The sequence below is a fragment of the Wyeomyia smithii genome, chromosome 2, assembly GCF_029784165.1.
Source record: "Wyeomyia smithii strain HCP4-BCI-WySm-NY-G18 chromosome 2, ASM2978416v1, whole genome shotgun sequence".
Lineage (NCBI taxonomy): Eukaryota > Metazoa > Arthropoda > Insecta > Diptera > Culicidae > Wyeomyia > Wyeomyia smithii.
The window spans coordinates 44689060-44704556 of record NC_073695.1 but is presented as its reverse complement, the minus strand read 5'-3'; the positions used below and the strand labels follow the sequence as shown (position 1 = coordinate 44704556).

At 36.1% G+C, this 15497-nt stretch overlaps 1 protein-coding gene across 1 annotated transcript in view; it reads right to left on the bottom strand.

The window, feature by feature from the left end:
* Positions 1 to 15497, bottom strand: part of LOC129726079 (uncharacterized) — a 238158-nt gene that overhangs the window by 69640 nt on the left and 153021 nt on the right. Inside the window, exon 3 of the mRNA XM_055682689.1 lies at positions 2210 to 2420. Coding sequence (XP_055538664.1) covers positions 2210 to 2420 — 211 coding nt within the window. The remainder of the gene's footprint in view (positions 1 to 2209; positions 2421 to 15497) is intronic.

Below are 15497 nucleotides of genomic sequence, written 5' to 3'. Positions count from 1 at the left end.
TGAATATAGCGAAATGATAAAAATTGATTTTTTTGTGTTGGTTTCAATTAAAATTTATAATATTTCGAGTAAAATGATGCACTTTCATAGTTGAAAGGAATATAAGTATAAGATACAAATGAATAAACAACAAAAGGTTAGTTAATGATATTTTTCTCCATTGAATTTTCGCGGACTTTCTCACGGCTATTATACATGCAGTAACAATATGATTTGTACTGCTCATTCTTTAGCATAGCTAGCAGAGTCTAATGTTTATTTATGTGAAATTGTGGAACCGCTAGAATTTATAGTTTTTAAATCCACGCTCTATGAAGACCAAACTGTAGGGCTATTCAAGTTGTTAACAGATCTTCTTTCTCAACTGCTCGAATGAAACGTTATTTTTGCTTCAAAGTCAATTAAATACGTGTTTCACGATTCATTTTTTCTCAGAATTATAATACAAATTATTTGTAACAGGTATAACACTTGGTTGCCACAGAAAATTGATCAAATAAATTGAGTTCATAAAATTATACACATGCAAAGACACAAAGTACAACTGAAAATGATGTTTCGAATAAATTTCCTGCAACTGGAAGTACATTATTCTTGATTTAAAGTTTTTTTTTTAAAGCGTGATAAAAACGAAAGAAACCCGTGAGAAAATCGAACGTGAATTTGGCGAGTAGTGATAAAAACGACTGTTGATAAAAGCGAAAAAGCACTGTATCTTTTTTGATTTTCTCTCTGCCCTTTTCTAATCTTTGTTTTAATTCTTGACTTTGAAACATTTGGCTTCCATGCGGTAGTAGTTGTTTCTCCATGGGAAACAAAGTGTCTAGTATCATCACTTTATTCCGGCGAAGGAATGTTTCGAATTATGCGACAGGAGGTTGCATCGAATGTCTCTTCGTCTGAGGAATGAAATTTTGCGACCATACCTGGTGCTGGAATTCAGCTGGATTTTGCTGAAATTTTGAATAAGAACTTTTTTTAAAACCGCTTTCTACTGACATGGTATGCAATAAACATCAATTCGCATGTTGTTTCCGAACAGAACACTCTCTCTTTCTCTCTTAACCTACCTCTCTTTCCAATATTCTCAAAATTCACATTTTTTATCAAACTTTGCCTTTAGCTAATAAGATATCTTAGATAACAAGAAATTAGGTGAAATTGGCTCCGCAAAACATTTATTTGTGTTGCACCATCCAATAAATGTTGTGTCAACAAAACAAATCGAATTCATTTAAGTCCGTTAAACAGATCTAAATGTCCAAATTACACTCTAAATGTTTATTTTGGGAACTAGGATGATGCCCAATGGCCGGAAGTGAACCTCTGATACAATTTTAAAATCGGAAATGGTAATTTCCGGTTTCTGTAGTGTTTGTAGTGATGATTGAATTATTAAATATGAAATGTGTCGTTAAGTATATGCTAATGAAGCGGGGAAATATAGTAAATGATTCCTTATTTTGAACCCTCTAACCTTTAACTAGAATTTGTAATACTTATTTGAATATATTTCGCCCCCAATACGCTGTTATTGAATGTAAACATTAACACTTGTTCTTATGTACATTGTGAATAGAAAATTATTATTGGCAGCAGCTGTAATTTTGTCTGTGAGTAATATTTTGAATTTAAAACATTCTGTAGAGAAAATAATCCAGCCAAGCTATTTACGAACACATTCTCCGGTCATCATGCATAGTTTGAAATATTTGAAGGCCGCAGAGAAAAGTGTTACACAATGTCGTTAATAATACCCTGCCTACATTTCGTTTGAAGGAGAAAAATAAAACATCCGTACCATACCATTCACCATTCACCGTTGCTGAGGTTCGAATTTTAATGTGCTCTATTTTTGTACCGCTCATACTCCCACGCCTGCGTTCGATATTGTTCCGTTTGATCCTTATTATTACTTTTTTCTGGCGAGGTAAATGAGGCGTACTTGTAGTATTTTTTAATATTTATATGTTTTCCGGATGATTACAGCCTGGTATCCCAGTTGGGATCTTTCACATGCAAACGTTTTTCTATTAACCGAAAAAATTTCATCGGAAACCAGCAACGATATTCGTTAATATTTAAATCAAGCGAAGCTGTGGCAACTTTTCAATTTCACCGATAGAAACTGAATTTTCATATTTCCACCACGAACTTTAAGCCGCAGCTTTCATCGAACGGATTAATTCATCGCCAGCGGTTGTCTTACCTACGATCCTAAGCTCGATGAAAATCGACTGTGGCGGATGGGTGGAAATTTGGCACTCGTACAGTCCTTCGTCCTCCTTGCGGGCGTTCTTTATCCGTAACGCCCAGTTGCCGAGGTGGCGCGTGTGCTCCACCAGGAACCGATCGTCGCTGCTGTACGTGGACAGACCGACCGTCAGCAGCAGGTAGTCTTTCCGTCGGAACCACGAAACCTGTATCACGAAACGGGATAATATGGAAATAGAATGAGAGACATTTGTTGTTTTGCTAATGAGCCGAGAACAAGCGCACGGTACACTAAGTGCGGTAAATTATAATCAACGGGGTTTTTGATGCAAATGAAAAACCAAACCATAATTGCTAACACAAACTTATACTAAATAAAATACTGACAACGAAAGGCAAGCTCCGATATGCGGTGTCATCACTCCGTCTTCGACAGGACGACGACAATTAAGAGATTTAGTGAATTGTCAAGTGGGGATCATGTTCGCATACCTCAAATACGGTACGTTGCCCTCTCCCCCAAGGCAAACCATTTAAGAACCTCGTTAGTTTTTCAATGCAACGCAACGTTCAAGCATCTGAGCTGATCCTCTCGAGGGACAAAAAAACCTCTTGCATCGGGACGGGTCACTTTGGCTAGAGAGAAGATGCAAGAGACAAGAATACACTAACAATGCTACCGAAAACTTTTCATCACCCATCGCCATTCTTGTGGAGCCCTTGGCTGGAAAAACTTCAGCTTCTGGAACACAAAGCGATAAATTAAGAATCTCTTCTTTCCACAACTGCTCGCCACCATTCCAGCTGGAGCAGTTCCGGAATCTTCCCACAAACCGTCAGATCGAAAAGAAAAGCCCTGGCTAAAGATAAGAGCAGAAAATCAGTTTGCGTCTTCCGACGACGACGATGATGGGGGGAAGCTTTCGTTTCAATTGTCGTTAGCCGGACTGCATCCACTGCTGGCTGACTCACGTGCCGACTGTCGAGTAGAAAATTTATGAGGCGCCAAAAATCGCAAGACGAAAGTGGAGAAAAGAATGCGAGGGCATAGACTCGGGACACGGAAGTTTTATCTACCACCTAGGTCAGTTCGCTGCACTTAGGAGACGGCTGTGGGTGCCAGGATTGTGGCCTGCTTTCATTTGTCTTGCACTTGTTAAGCTTGATGCTCGTTGGCTTACAAGAATTCTTTCCACACGAACACGAAAATAGTTCTTTTTTTGCTGTGCAGCTTTGGGACCATCTGTTTTAACCTTCATCTTATTTGAACCAGTCAGCTCAGTAAGGTGGAATGCTTGACAACCCACTTGCATTGGCATGTTTGGTTGAGCTCGAGGCGAAAAAAAGTTTTCTTTCCTAGAAAAGAAGTGCGTTCAATTTCTTTTGCAATGATATTCGAAGCACATTTACTCGTACTGTACTCAAAATGTAATCACTTTCATTGTCATTCACTAGAGAGTATTAAACAGGGACTTGCATCGTTGTTCCGGAGGGAGAAAAGTCGCATCCTACTGCAACGAAACTAGAGTGTGCGACTCAACCCAAACGGGTCAATCATTCGAGCATGCTTCCTTGGCTCGGCTCTCGCTGGCCGGTCGTCCGATGCATTCAGCCGCGAAAAGTGCAAACAAAAGAGCCCGGAAGCGATGCCATCAACAGCTGGGCCTCTCCAGCGGCTCGTTTCCAGCTGGCTGGTCCGGCCGAATGGCGTCATTTTTCATTTTCAAGCAAATTAGGTGGAAGTTCAACCGGGGGAATTCCTCGACACGCCATTGCTTGGGTTTCATCTTTTCAAATTGTTCGGACTTTTGCCGGCTACAGTAGAAACCGTAGCTGTTGGCAAGATAAAGTGGGAGGGGGATAAGCGTTGAAACCCCTCTTCCTAGAGGCGAAAAGAAATAAACGTGAAATAAGAAAAACTTGTACAATTTATCAAGATGCTAGAAATTATGAAACTCAACCTAACACCCTAGTAGAGATATATTAATCATACGATTGTAGACGAATATCAGGGCAACTAAAATTAAAAAATACATGCACAGAAAACTGAACCAATGTTGATTTAGCGAATGCTGATAATTGCAAATCGGAACTGAATGCCAGAAAGTATTAAAACAATTTGAAAAAGTCTGAACAGGATGTAGAGTGCTGAGCATAGAATAAAATTGAAATAAAATATAAATCAAAAACAAATCCAGGGGACATTAACAAATACAAAAACAGAATAAAAAATAATATGGCACTAACTTAACTGCCGGAAAATATGTAAAAATTTATTTGACAATTTCTGAGTACATTACGTGGACTATAGAAAGATTTTTTAAAAAAGGTGTGTGTATGTGTATAGGTGTGTATAGGTGTGTGTATATTGCACACCCCTTTTTAGGTGAAACTGGACAGTGGTTTTTTCTATACAATTTCGAGGTTAGGTTCCTCTTTACTTTACGATTTTTAGCGTAAAAATCTTAGCTCCCGCCTAATAAATAGCGCTCAAATTGCTACTCTATGCATGCGGCAGCAGTGCAAAGCATTGATCAATGTTTCACACACGTAATTTTAATGATTTTCGAGAAAATTATCTTGAAAAATTTAGGCAAATTTCACCTTAAACCATTGCACAGTGGTCCAATAAGGCAAAAAGTGGAACTTAATTCCATAGCGCCTTTTACCTTCATTCTACTCTTACTAACACGCAAAGAATCCTGAGTAAGAATCCCCAGGATACCTTTAACCCGGTGACGGAATCGTGAGAGGAATCGCAAACACGATCCGGAGGATTCCCACTCAGGATTCTAATTCAAGAGTCCTAGAGCCATATACAGGGCATTCCTGAGGATTCTTTTTTCAGGAATCCTTTTCAAAGACGCTCACGAATCCAATGTAAGGAATCCTAGAGAACCTATGCGAATCGTATGTGTTCGTCCGGGTAGCTTAAAAGTGTCTTCGGAATCGGAACAATTGTTTGTATGAATGACCCGCATGATTGCAAATTGTCCAAAAGTATGAAAAGTTTACTATACTAAAAATAAAAAAATCAACTTTTTGTGTTGAGAGATAGAAGAATAGTTTATTCAGCAAAGTTGTAGAAGTTTCAAAAATATGAAACTTTGCTGAACAAATGAAAATCCTATCTTGTTTCGGAACAAGGTTATATAGAACTTTACATGAAACTTACTTAAAAGTTAGTTTTTTGTATTTAACTTTTGTTAGTTGCATTTTACACAAAAGTATTGTTCAGAGGAATTATTCTATACGTTCTCAAATTTATCGAATAAATAAGTTGAAATGTGCTATAACTTTGTAAGGAAGAGTCCTGGAGATGTGTGGCCTTCAACAGAAACGTGTGTTTTGTATGCCCAAATGCTTCTTCAGAACAACGATTTCTTGTAAAATGAAGCTAACGAAAGTTAAGTGCAAAACCTTAACTTTTAAGTAACTTTTACAGAAAATACTCTGTAACTCTGTAACCTATGAGAATAGGAATTTATTTGTTCAGCAAAGATTCATATTTTTTCATGTTCTAAAACTTTTTCGAATTAACCATTCCTCTATCTCTTAGCACAAAAAAGTTAGTATATTTGAAATATGAAAACCTACTGTAACATATGCTCGCCGTACTTTAATATGGGTGGATTGGGACAAATGGAACCGCAAGGAGTTTATAGTACTTCAGCTCAACTTCCAGGAAAAGTATTGGCATCGTGATTCCACTTGCCCCTTTTAAACCTATACGTTCTTGAAGTTATCGAAAAAATGAGCTAAAATATAATATAACTTTATAAGGAAAAGTATATATGGTCCTATCCTGGTTCCTTTTCTCTGCTATTTTTTCTACCCGCAACGCAACGCAAAGAGCTCAAACTGAAGCTCTTCGTTCTCACGCAATGTGTCACAAAATCAGCACAAAGTGTTGGTCCCTTCTCCCTCTTTTGAAATATTTCTCACTTGGTGATACCTTTCATAGTCATTTCGTTTTCGCTCTTTCTCTTTGTGCCTGTTGGCTGTCAGAATGTATAGGTACCGTTCTTGTTGTGCCTTGACGTAAAATTAACACACTGAGCGCAATGAGTGTGCGAATGACAGCTCTGTGTAGAGGTAAACTCAAGACGAAACTGAACGAATCAATACCTAGAGGTTGAATTAGCTAAAGCAAATGTTACGCAACACCCATGAACCTATTGCTTCGCGTAAACAATATATTCTCTCGTCAGAAAGCAATTCTTAATCAAAACACGAAATTCACTTTTCTTAACGGTAATAAAAGAACCAGAAATGGTGCCACTTCTAAAGCGATAACTTTAGAACGAGTTAATAACATGTCATGAAAATTTGACAGTATCAGCTTAGTACAATCAGGCATCCCGGAACGCCACCTCTGTGTCAGGACAAAGACTTCCCCGCCCATGTAGTCTAAACAAATTTTGAGTATCTCAAAAAAATCAGTTGGACTCTTCCTCCATGTTTTTTGTGTGAAATTTTGGTGTCAAACGCAGATAAGAGTAATATCCCGAGAAATTTTCGTGAAGGTTAAGATTTTGGGCATTATTGAAATTTCTCATCTGTTACAAATATAATCCGATGATTTATTATGATTTAAGCGACTTGATGAACGACCTTTTTCGAAACAGTTATTAAGATGGAGAATGTTACGAACAAAAATTGGTCAAACAAAAATGTGTGACATCAGCAATTTTTTTATTAGAAAATCAAATCATATTCCTTTGTCAAGTTCGATTCGTACCGATAAAGGAAAAATATTAACTTAAGTTTCATTTTATTTCACCGTCAACATCTTTACGATCAGCTTTCGCGATCGTTGTTTGGCCGACTTTTTTTTCTTCTCGTCACGATGGGGAGTCACCACCTTTTTGTAAGTCGACACTTCGGCTCGTTTTTCGCTTGCTCGCTACATCTCAACATCGACAAACGTTCTTCAAACACTTTTACTTTTATTACGTTGGAGACGGTTGATTCGATAACATTCAATAATATTGCCAACTAGGCGTGAGAGTAGTTAGGATTATCGCAATGCGTAAGCAAAACTTCGAGGCGTTGCTTCTTTCACTTCGATGCCATTTTCACACTGAAGAGCAAATGTCAAAATCAAACAGAAGGCATGTTACTATACAAACACATTTTTAAAATGAGGGTTTTTTGATACACGATAAAAACAATACGGCAAATTGAAGTTGACCAATTTTGGACCGTAACACCTTTCAGACTGCAATCGATTTTTCGCAGGAAAACTGTGTTAAAAAGTTGAGAAGTTCTCATAAAGTCTTAAGTTCCTGTAAAAATTTTACACGATTTTCAAATCCGTGTTAGAAATCTTACCAAAAGCATTTCATGGTTTCTACATGGCTATAGAACAGATTAAATCATATCCGGCAATTAAAAAAGGAAAAACGATCAGGGCAATTTGCAGGTATTTTGGAATTCTGAACAAGTTTTGAATTACTCTAAAGAGCGAAGTTGAATTATTCCTCCATGTTTCTCATGTGAATTTATTGAAATATCTCAAAAACAATTTCCAAAAGATTAAGGGTTTAGGCGTTAAAGAAACACTTCGAAGATTTAAAATTATGATAATTATATTGAATATAAAATTTTGAGATACATTTATTTTCGAGAGCAACTGTTGTCGCAGGCAAATCGCGCCATGGACAGATTTGTAATGGTTTTGATCTCCCCCCCCCTTCCCCTCCGTGGACAACTGCCCATCTGAATTCTGAAAATTTTGTATGGACCGTGGACATCACACAAACCCCCCTCCCTCCCCCCAAGGCAGTCCACGTGAAATGTGGATGGCCCTAATCTCGACTAAGAAATCGCGTAGCTTATGAAATCTACCTGAAAAACCTTTTTCTGCTAAAATAGTTTTACGACTAAAGCTAGTAAATTTCAGAATCCGCGTAGAAAATCAATGAATAGAAATACTACAAGGTATACAGCCCTAGGGTTGTATGAAATGGTGAAGTGGGACTAAACACTTTAATAAAAGGGATTTTTTGTCACAAAAGTTACAGAGTCCGCAGACAGAATTAAATCATTTGCTCAGTGACTTACGTATTTTTATTCTCTTCCTTAGAATCTATATTCAGAAATATATTTAACAAAACTCGAAAGAATTTCGTTTACATTAGGCGATGTTGTGCCTGTTGTGTTTAGTAGTACGAATAACATTTTTTGACAAGACACAGACTAATCGTTCTTGTTAAAGAAACACAACAATTTCTCGTAATTTGTCTAAATCAGAATGAACTCTATTTCCTCAAAAACCAAATCCAATAATACCTTCGTTATCACAATGAATGATTTTGTCTTATTAAACTCTGATTAAATCAAATTTTATATGGATCATACTTTTAAAATAATTTGAAAGCCTAGATTGGTTAATAGGCAAACGTAAGAAGATATGTTAAACAAAATTATCAATGAGTTCCAGCAGAAAATCGTAGCAATCAACAGTTACAATGAAGTTAAAGTACAAAAAGTTTCATTTTCATTCTTTTGCTCGCTAAGTTTTTTCTTTTGGCAACAATTATATTCATCGTATAACGAGGACAGCTCATATACGTATACAGTGCTTTTTCAATTTTATCACGGTCAAAAAAAATTTTACCGTGAATTTGGCGAAACCTTGAATTTAGCGAAATAATGAAAATTGAATTTTTTGTGCTGGATTCAATCGAAATTAATGATATTTTGAGTTAAATGATGCACTTTCATAGTTGAATGGAATATAAGTTCAAAACACAAATGAATAAACAAGAAAAGGTTAGTTTATGATATTTTTCTCCATTGAATTTTCGCGGACTTTCTCGCGGCTATTATACATGTAATATCAATATGATTTGTACTGCTCATTTTTTAGCATAGCTAGCAGAGCCTAATGCTTGTTTATGTGAAATTGTAGAACCGCTAGATTTTATAATTTTTAAATTCACGCTCTATGAGGACCAAACTGCAGGGCTATTTGAGTTGTTAACAGATCTTTTTTCTCAACTGCTCGAATAATACGTCATTTTTGCTTCAAAATCAATAAAATAGGTACTTTACGGTTCATTTTTTTCAAAATCATGTAACAAATTATTTGTAACAGATATGACACTTGGTTGCCTCAGAAAATTGATCAAATAAATTGAGTTCATAAAACTATACACATGCAAGGACACAAGGCACTAGTGAAAATGATGTTTCGAATACACTTTTTACAACTGGATGTATATTTTTCTTGATTTTAAGCAGACTTCCTGTGCACGTACTTTTTTCTCAAGCGATGAGAGAAATCTTTCTCTCGCTCGTAGAATTTCCATGTACGTGCGACGAGACGAGACAACGTCACATGCGATTTGAAGGTTGCTCTTTCGCTTCTCTTTCGGTTCGGATTGCGATGCGCAAGCGATGTTTCGTCGCACTACGAATTGAGCGAGACGCCTGTACTGTACATACATGATACAGCTCGTGCGCCAGAGCTCGTGAGACTTTCTCGTGTACCAGGCTCAAAGTAATACTTATTTTGTGCGGTTCTGTTAGGGAAAGTCAATTTTATTCGATTTAAATGGAACTTTGCACTCGTGTTTGACTTGGCAAACTATGTATTTTTTTAAACTTTTAGGGCCAGAGTGAATTGTTAATGAAAACTTGATCTTGGTTAGCAAAAAATAAAGTAGAATAGTAAATTTTTTTCAAAGCAACCCACAGTGGTCTAAACTCAAAAAACCGTGATCGTTTTAGATTCGACTGTGAAATATTGATTGTATGTACCTAGTGTCTTCAGTTTATTCCATATAACAAGGCCTTTCTTTTGGTATTTTCGGTTTTTTTATCAATCCTCCTAGTAGTTAGATATAAAAACTTTTTTTTCTAAATTTCAAAATACCAGATTGCTTTCTTCAGCAAAGTTGTGGGAAAATATATAAGAAAAAGAATTGCTGAACACTGTAATCTTCTAACTGTACGTCTGATATGACGAAGCAGAGTTTTACGAGGAACATTCCTCAAAATTAATTTTTCGGCCATAACTTTTTCTGTAATCGTCGAAACAATTCAAAATGTTCTAAGATTTTGTTCATTCTGCTAAACCTTGCATTTTTGTAGAATATATTGGTTTGCTATTTTTATTTGTTGTAAAGATATTTCTAGTTTTTTCGCTGAAAATAACCATATTCTGAGTCCATATTTCTGCGAAGGTTGCAAATAGTAGCAAACCAGACTGTGTGCATTTGAAAGTTTGTCAAAAGAAATGTATTACTCATAAGAGTTCAACTGTTTCTAGTTGTATCCAACCGAGTACTGAATGAAAGGAAAACACCCCTCAAAATTAGTTTTTTGTCCATAACTTTTTCTGTAATGTTTCGACGATTCTTAGATGTTCTAAGATTTTGTTCATTCTTCTAAACTGCCCATAAATGCATAACAGTCCCATGTGAGTTTTCATCACTTTTGAGATAAACCCCAGAAACTTCTTTACATTACGTGTGCTCTCGAAAATTTGCAACAAAAGTTAGGTTTGTTGCTAAAATAATGAAAAAAATATTGATTCTGGTCAGGCCCACGTTACGAATAAACGCATAACCAGCTCAGAGCTAAAACCAATTAGCAGAAAATCATGGTAACTTTCATTAAAAGACTAAATAAAGTGTACTGATCGGAACAACAATGACCTCATTGCATATAAAAATATTCTGCACAATTATATTTACCTCGGATGAATGCTTATTTCAAATTTTTGTTTCTTTGATTGAATCCATAGGAAGGAAAAAATGCTATGGTTTACCTGCGTCTACTGCGTTTTACTCAGTTGTACGTTTTTGGCAGTGTGACTCTTATGCGTTTATAGCCAGTAAACCTTATAAACAAATGCTTTGACAACAAAAGCTAGTCGAACTTTTTGATTGAAAATGTTTACTAAAACCTCTTAAAATCATAAACTTAATTTTTTTCTTGGAAAATTACATCTGGTTTTCTTCCGCTTTTAAATCATTTTTAATAAATACTTCAAATAGTTAAATATTAGGGATAATATTTTGAGTCATGAATAAAAAAGTCCCTGCTGTGCTTAAAGATGCTCTGAAGCACCATTTCAAATTTAACTTTTTTCTTCAAAATGCAATATTTTACACTCACTTTAATTGGTCTACAAAGTATTTTGCTTAAATTAACCCGAAAGTATTTTTAAATCATGTGAACGGGAAAGGGTTACAAAATCGGATTTCTCAGTTCTTTTTTTCTCAAAATAAGTTATTTAGATAGACATTTTAGTCTAAAAAGTGCGATGCCCGCCTCCACCCAAAATCATCAGAGCATGAATGTTTTGCAAAATGTTTAATTTGATTTTTTTGTAAATGTTTACCTTCAATAAAAATATTTACATTTCATTCCACCATCCTGAAATTTAAACCAGAAATTTTGTTATAACTTCGGATTTCTTCGAAAAGAAAATGAGAAAAAAAAATAACTCTTAATTTTTGTTTGTCAATTAAGATAAGGTGTTTGTTTATAATTTATTTTGACCAAAAAAGGTTTACAGACAGTTTATTTTGTATAACTGAAGGATTCTGAGCTACAATGCTTTGAATCAAACATATACCAAAATACTTATGTTCTTTTAAAAAAATTCTCGTGAGTCTGAAAAAATTGCCCGCCCTCGAAAAATATTCAGTTTGTTAAGTCAGGTACGTGTGCTGAGATTCAGCCAAATCAAAAATGGTAGATATTCGATGATGATAGGACATTTGGCATGATAACACTCAGGACTCAAATTGACGCAGACTATCTTTCTAGGATTAACACTCCGCATTTGACGAGTCGAACGTTGTAATGGTTGAAATTCATTCATAAATTCCATGTTGCACTTTATAAAACATATATTTACTAGATAATATAACACCGTAGCATTGAATTGCATTTTCGTCTCCGGTATCGAAAGCATCATGTATCAGCAACATGATTCGAGCAACACGTCTCCCAGAGTTACTCAAAGATTTGTGTCTTCGATACAGCATGAGCCCTCAGACCCTTCTGGAGATGCATTAGTTGGAAAATTTCATAAAACAATATTACTAAGATTATTACAAAAGTTCACATCGTTGCACAAGGTAATATTCCCCTAACAGCAAAAAAAGATCAGATTACTATAAATACGAGTATATATAGTCGCACTAGAGTTAATGTGGCTCTAGAATCATATATCTGATTTGCAATATCTATACCTTATTTGAAAATTCTATCCAACACCTTTACCCCCAACATGTATGGAAAAATATAAAATTGATTATATTGGTTTAGTGGTTCTGTTATTTTTAACCCCCGAAAGGCTTGTATTCGAATTAAAAATCACATCTAATCTTATAAGTACAAAACTGAATATGATTTTCTGTGGAATGGTTTCTATTATATAATAGTCAATGACATCTTAAACGACGACAGAAACTGACAGCATCTCCACGTTAACCAACATAACACTCTGCATCTAGTATATTTGTTTCAGTTAAAAATATCATGCATTTTAATACCGTTCGCAAAGAAAATAATAATATATAAATATCGTAACAAAACGTTCTTCATTATTGTTAACAAAAGTCGGTTTAATCAACATATGATTTGATAAACAAATGAATTAGTTTACACACCATTCATTATTCAAACAGTGCTCTGACGCAAGCTCCTATAACACCGTAAATAATAAATCACATAAAATCTCCTGTCTTCATCCTTCTGGGCAAAATAAATTTCTTCCTTGCGCCATCAGCTCAAAGCAATATGAGAAACAAGCTCGCGAGACGAGCTCACGAGAATTTGCGCGCAAGCTGTCTCGTGTGCGCAACGCTCAAAGCGCATTGTCTCTTTTTTGTACGAGCGAGATTTCAGGAAGTCTGATTTTAAGTTTAAAAGTTGAAAAGCGTGATAGAAACGAAAAAAAAAAAAAAACCGTGAGAAAATCGAGCGTGAATTTTGGGAGTGGTAATGAAAACGAATATTGATAAAAGCGAAAAACCACTGTATTATTTGTCAAGTTACAAAGGAAAAAATGTCATCTAACAATGTTCAAATTTTGAAAAAGATTTTGAATAAATCTTAGGCAATGGACAAAAAATCAAAAGCCTTCGCCGACTCTTACTCTTCTATAAAATTGTTTATTTAGGAATTTACTCTTTTGATATTATCCACTCACGGATATTTAATGAATATCGAAACTGAAATGAAGTAAAAATAACTTATAACGCATAATAGTTGCAAAAATGTATAATTCTTGTTGGGTAATATATGGTTATCATATTCATGAGATAAAGCATTACAGCATTACAGTTTTTTTCTCGACTGCACACGTTCAGAAATGTACGAATCAGAGGTGTCAGGTGTTTTCTAAAAATGTCTGCAACTGTTTGAAAAACCGGGTAAATCTGCTTGGAATATGAAAAAAATCTATCCGTAATTAGAAAAAATTTCGCTCGCGCAGACAAATATCTGCACACATTTTGGAAAAATCTGTGCATATATATACAGACTCTGACAAAAATCTTCAGAAACTATGAAAATACTTCAAATGTCTGCAAATCAATAAAAATCTGCACATCTGGTATCCCTGGTTCTAACAGCAGATTTAGAAATTCTTTAAGAAAAAGGTTTGTATCAAATTTTACGAAAAGCATTAACCTTTAAGACATCAAATTAGTCTAAGTTCATGGAAGTAAACAAAAAATGACCTATTGGGACGGGGAGGCTGACAATCTTTCTTTTGATATTGATAATAAGAATATCAGAGGGAATGGCTGTGTCTATTCATGTTGTCTGTGCTAGAAATGCTCGCATGTGATTAGTTCTTGTTCGCGCAAACTTGCCCTTGAAACTTTTTATCAATTTAGCGCTGAGTAATGAAATAATGGTAATAACTAGCGTATAAAAAAATTGTCAATCATTTTATCTATCCAACAACTTATTGCTTTGTTTAAAATCTGTCGCAACATTTGCCAGTTTCATTTCCTTTTTTGAAGAATGCATCCCAGTACAGAAAACAAAGACGTAATCCTACGTCAAAAAAATGCGTACAAACACGTGATAAATCGAACATCCAGGTGAAATAAAACGCATAAAAAAGTTAAAAAAAAAGTTTAAATTTGTATAGGATTGGAATTAAGCTTAGGTGTGTTAGGAATTGCGATTGGGATTGGGATTGGAATTGGAATTGGGATTGGGATTGGGATTGGTATTGGGATTGGGATTGGGATTGGGATTGGGATTGGGATTGGGATTGGGATTGGGATTGGGATTGGGATTGGGATTGGGATTGGGATTGGGATTGGGATTGGGATTGGGATTGGGATTGGGATTGGGATTGGGATTGGGATTGGGATTGGGATTGGGATTGGGATTGGGATTGGGATTGGGATTGGGATTGGGATTGGGATTGGGATTGGGATTGGGATTGGGATTGGGATTGGGATTGGGATTGGGATTGGGATTGGGATTTGTATTGGGATTGGTATTGAGATTGGGCTTTGGATAGGGATTGGAATTGGGATTGAGACTGTGTTTGGGGTTGGGATTGAAATTAGAATTGGGATTGGGATTAGAATTGGAATTGAAATTGGGATTGGGATTCAAATTGGAATTGGGATTGGGATTGGAATTGGGATTGAGACTGTGTTTGGGGATGGGATTGAGATTGGAATTGGGATTGAAATTGGGATTGGGATTGGGATTGGGATTGGGATTGGGATTGGGATTGGGATTGGGGTTGGGATTGGGGTTGGTATTGGGATTGGGATTGGGATTGGGATTGGGATTGGGATTGGGATTGGGATTGGGATTGGGATTGGGATTGGGATTGGGATTGGGATTGGGATTGGGATTGGGATTGGGATTGGGATTGGGATTGGGATTGGGATTGGGATTGGGATTGGGATTGGGATTGGGATTGGGATTGGGATTGGGATTGAGATTGGGCTTTGGGTAGGGATTGAGACTGTGTTTGGGGTTGGGATTGAAATTAGAATTGGGATTGGGATTAGAATTGGAATTGGGATTGGGATTCGAATTGGAATTGGAATCGGGATTGGAATTGGGATTGAGACTGTGTTTGGGGATGGGATTGAGATTGGAATTGGGATTGAAATTGGGATTGGAATTGGGATTGGGATTAGGATTTGGATTGGGATTGGGATTGGGATTGGGATTGGGATTGGGATTGGGATTGGAATTGGGATTGGGATTGGAATTGGGATTGGAATTGGGATTGGGATTGGAATTGGAATTGGAATTGGTATTGGGATTGGAATTGG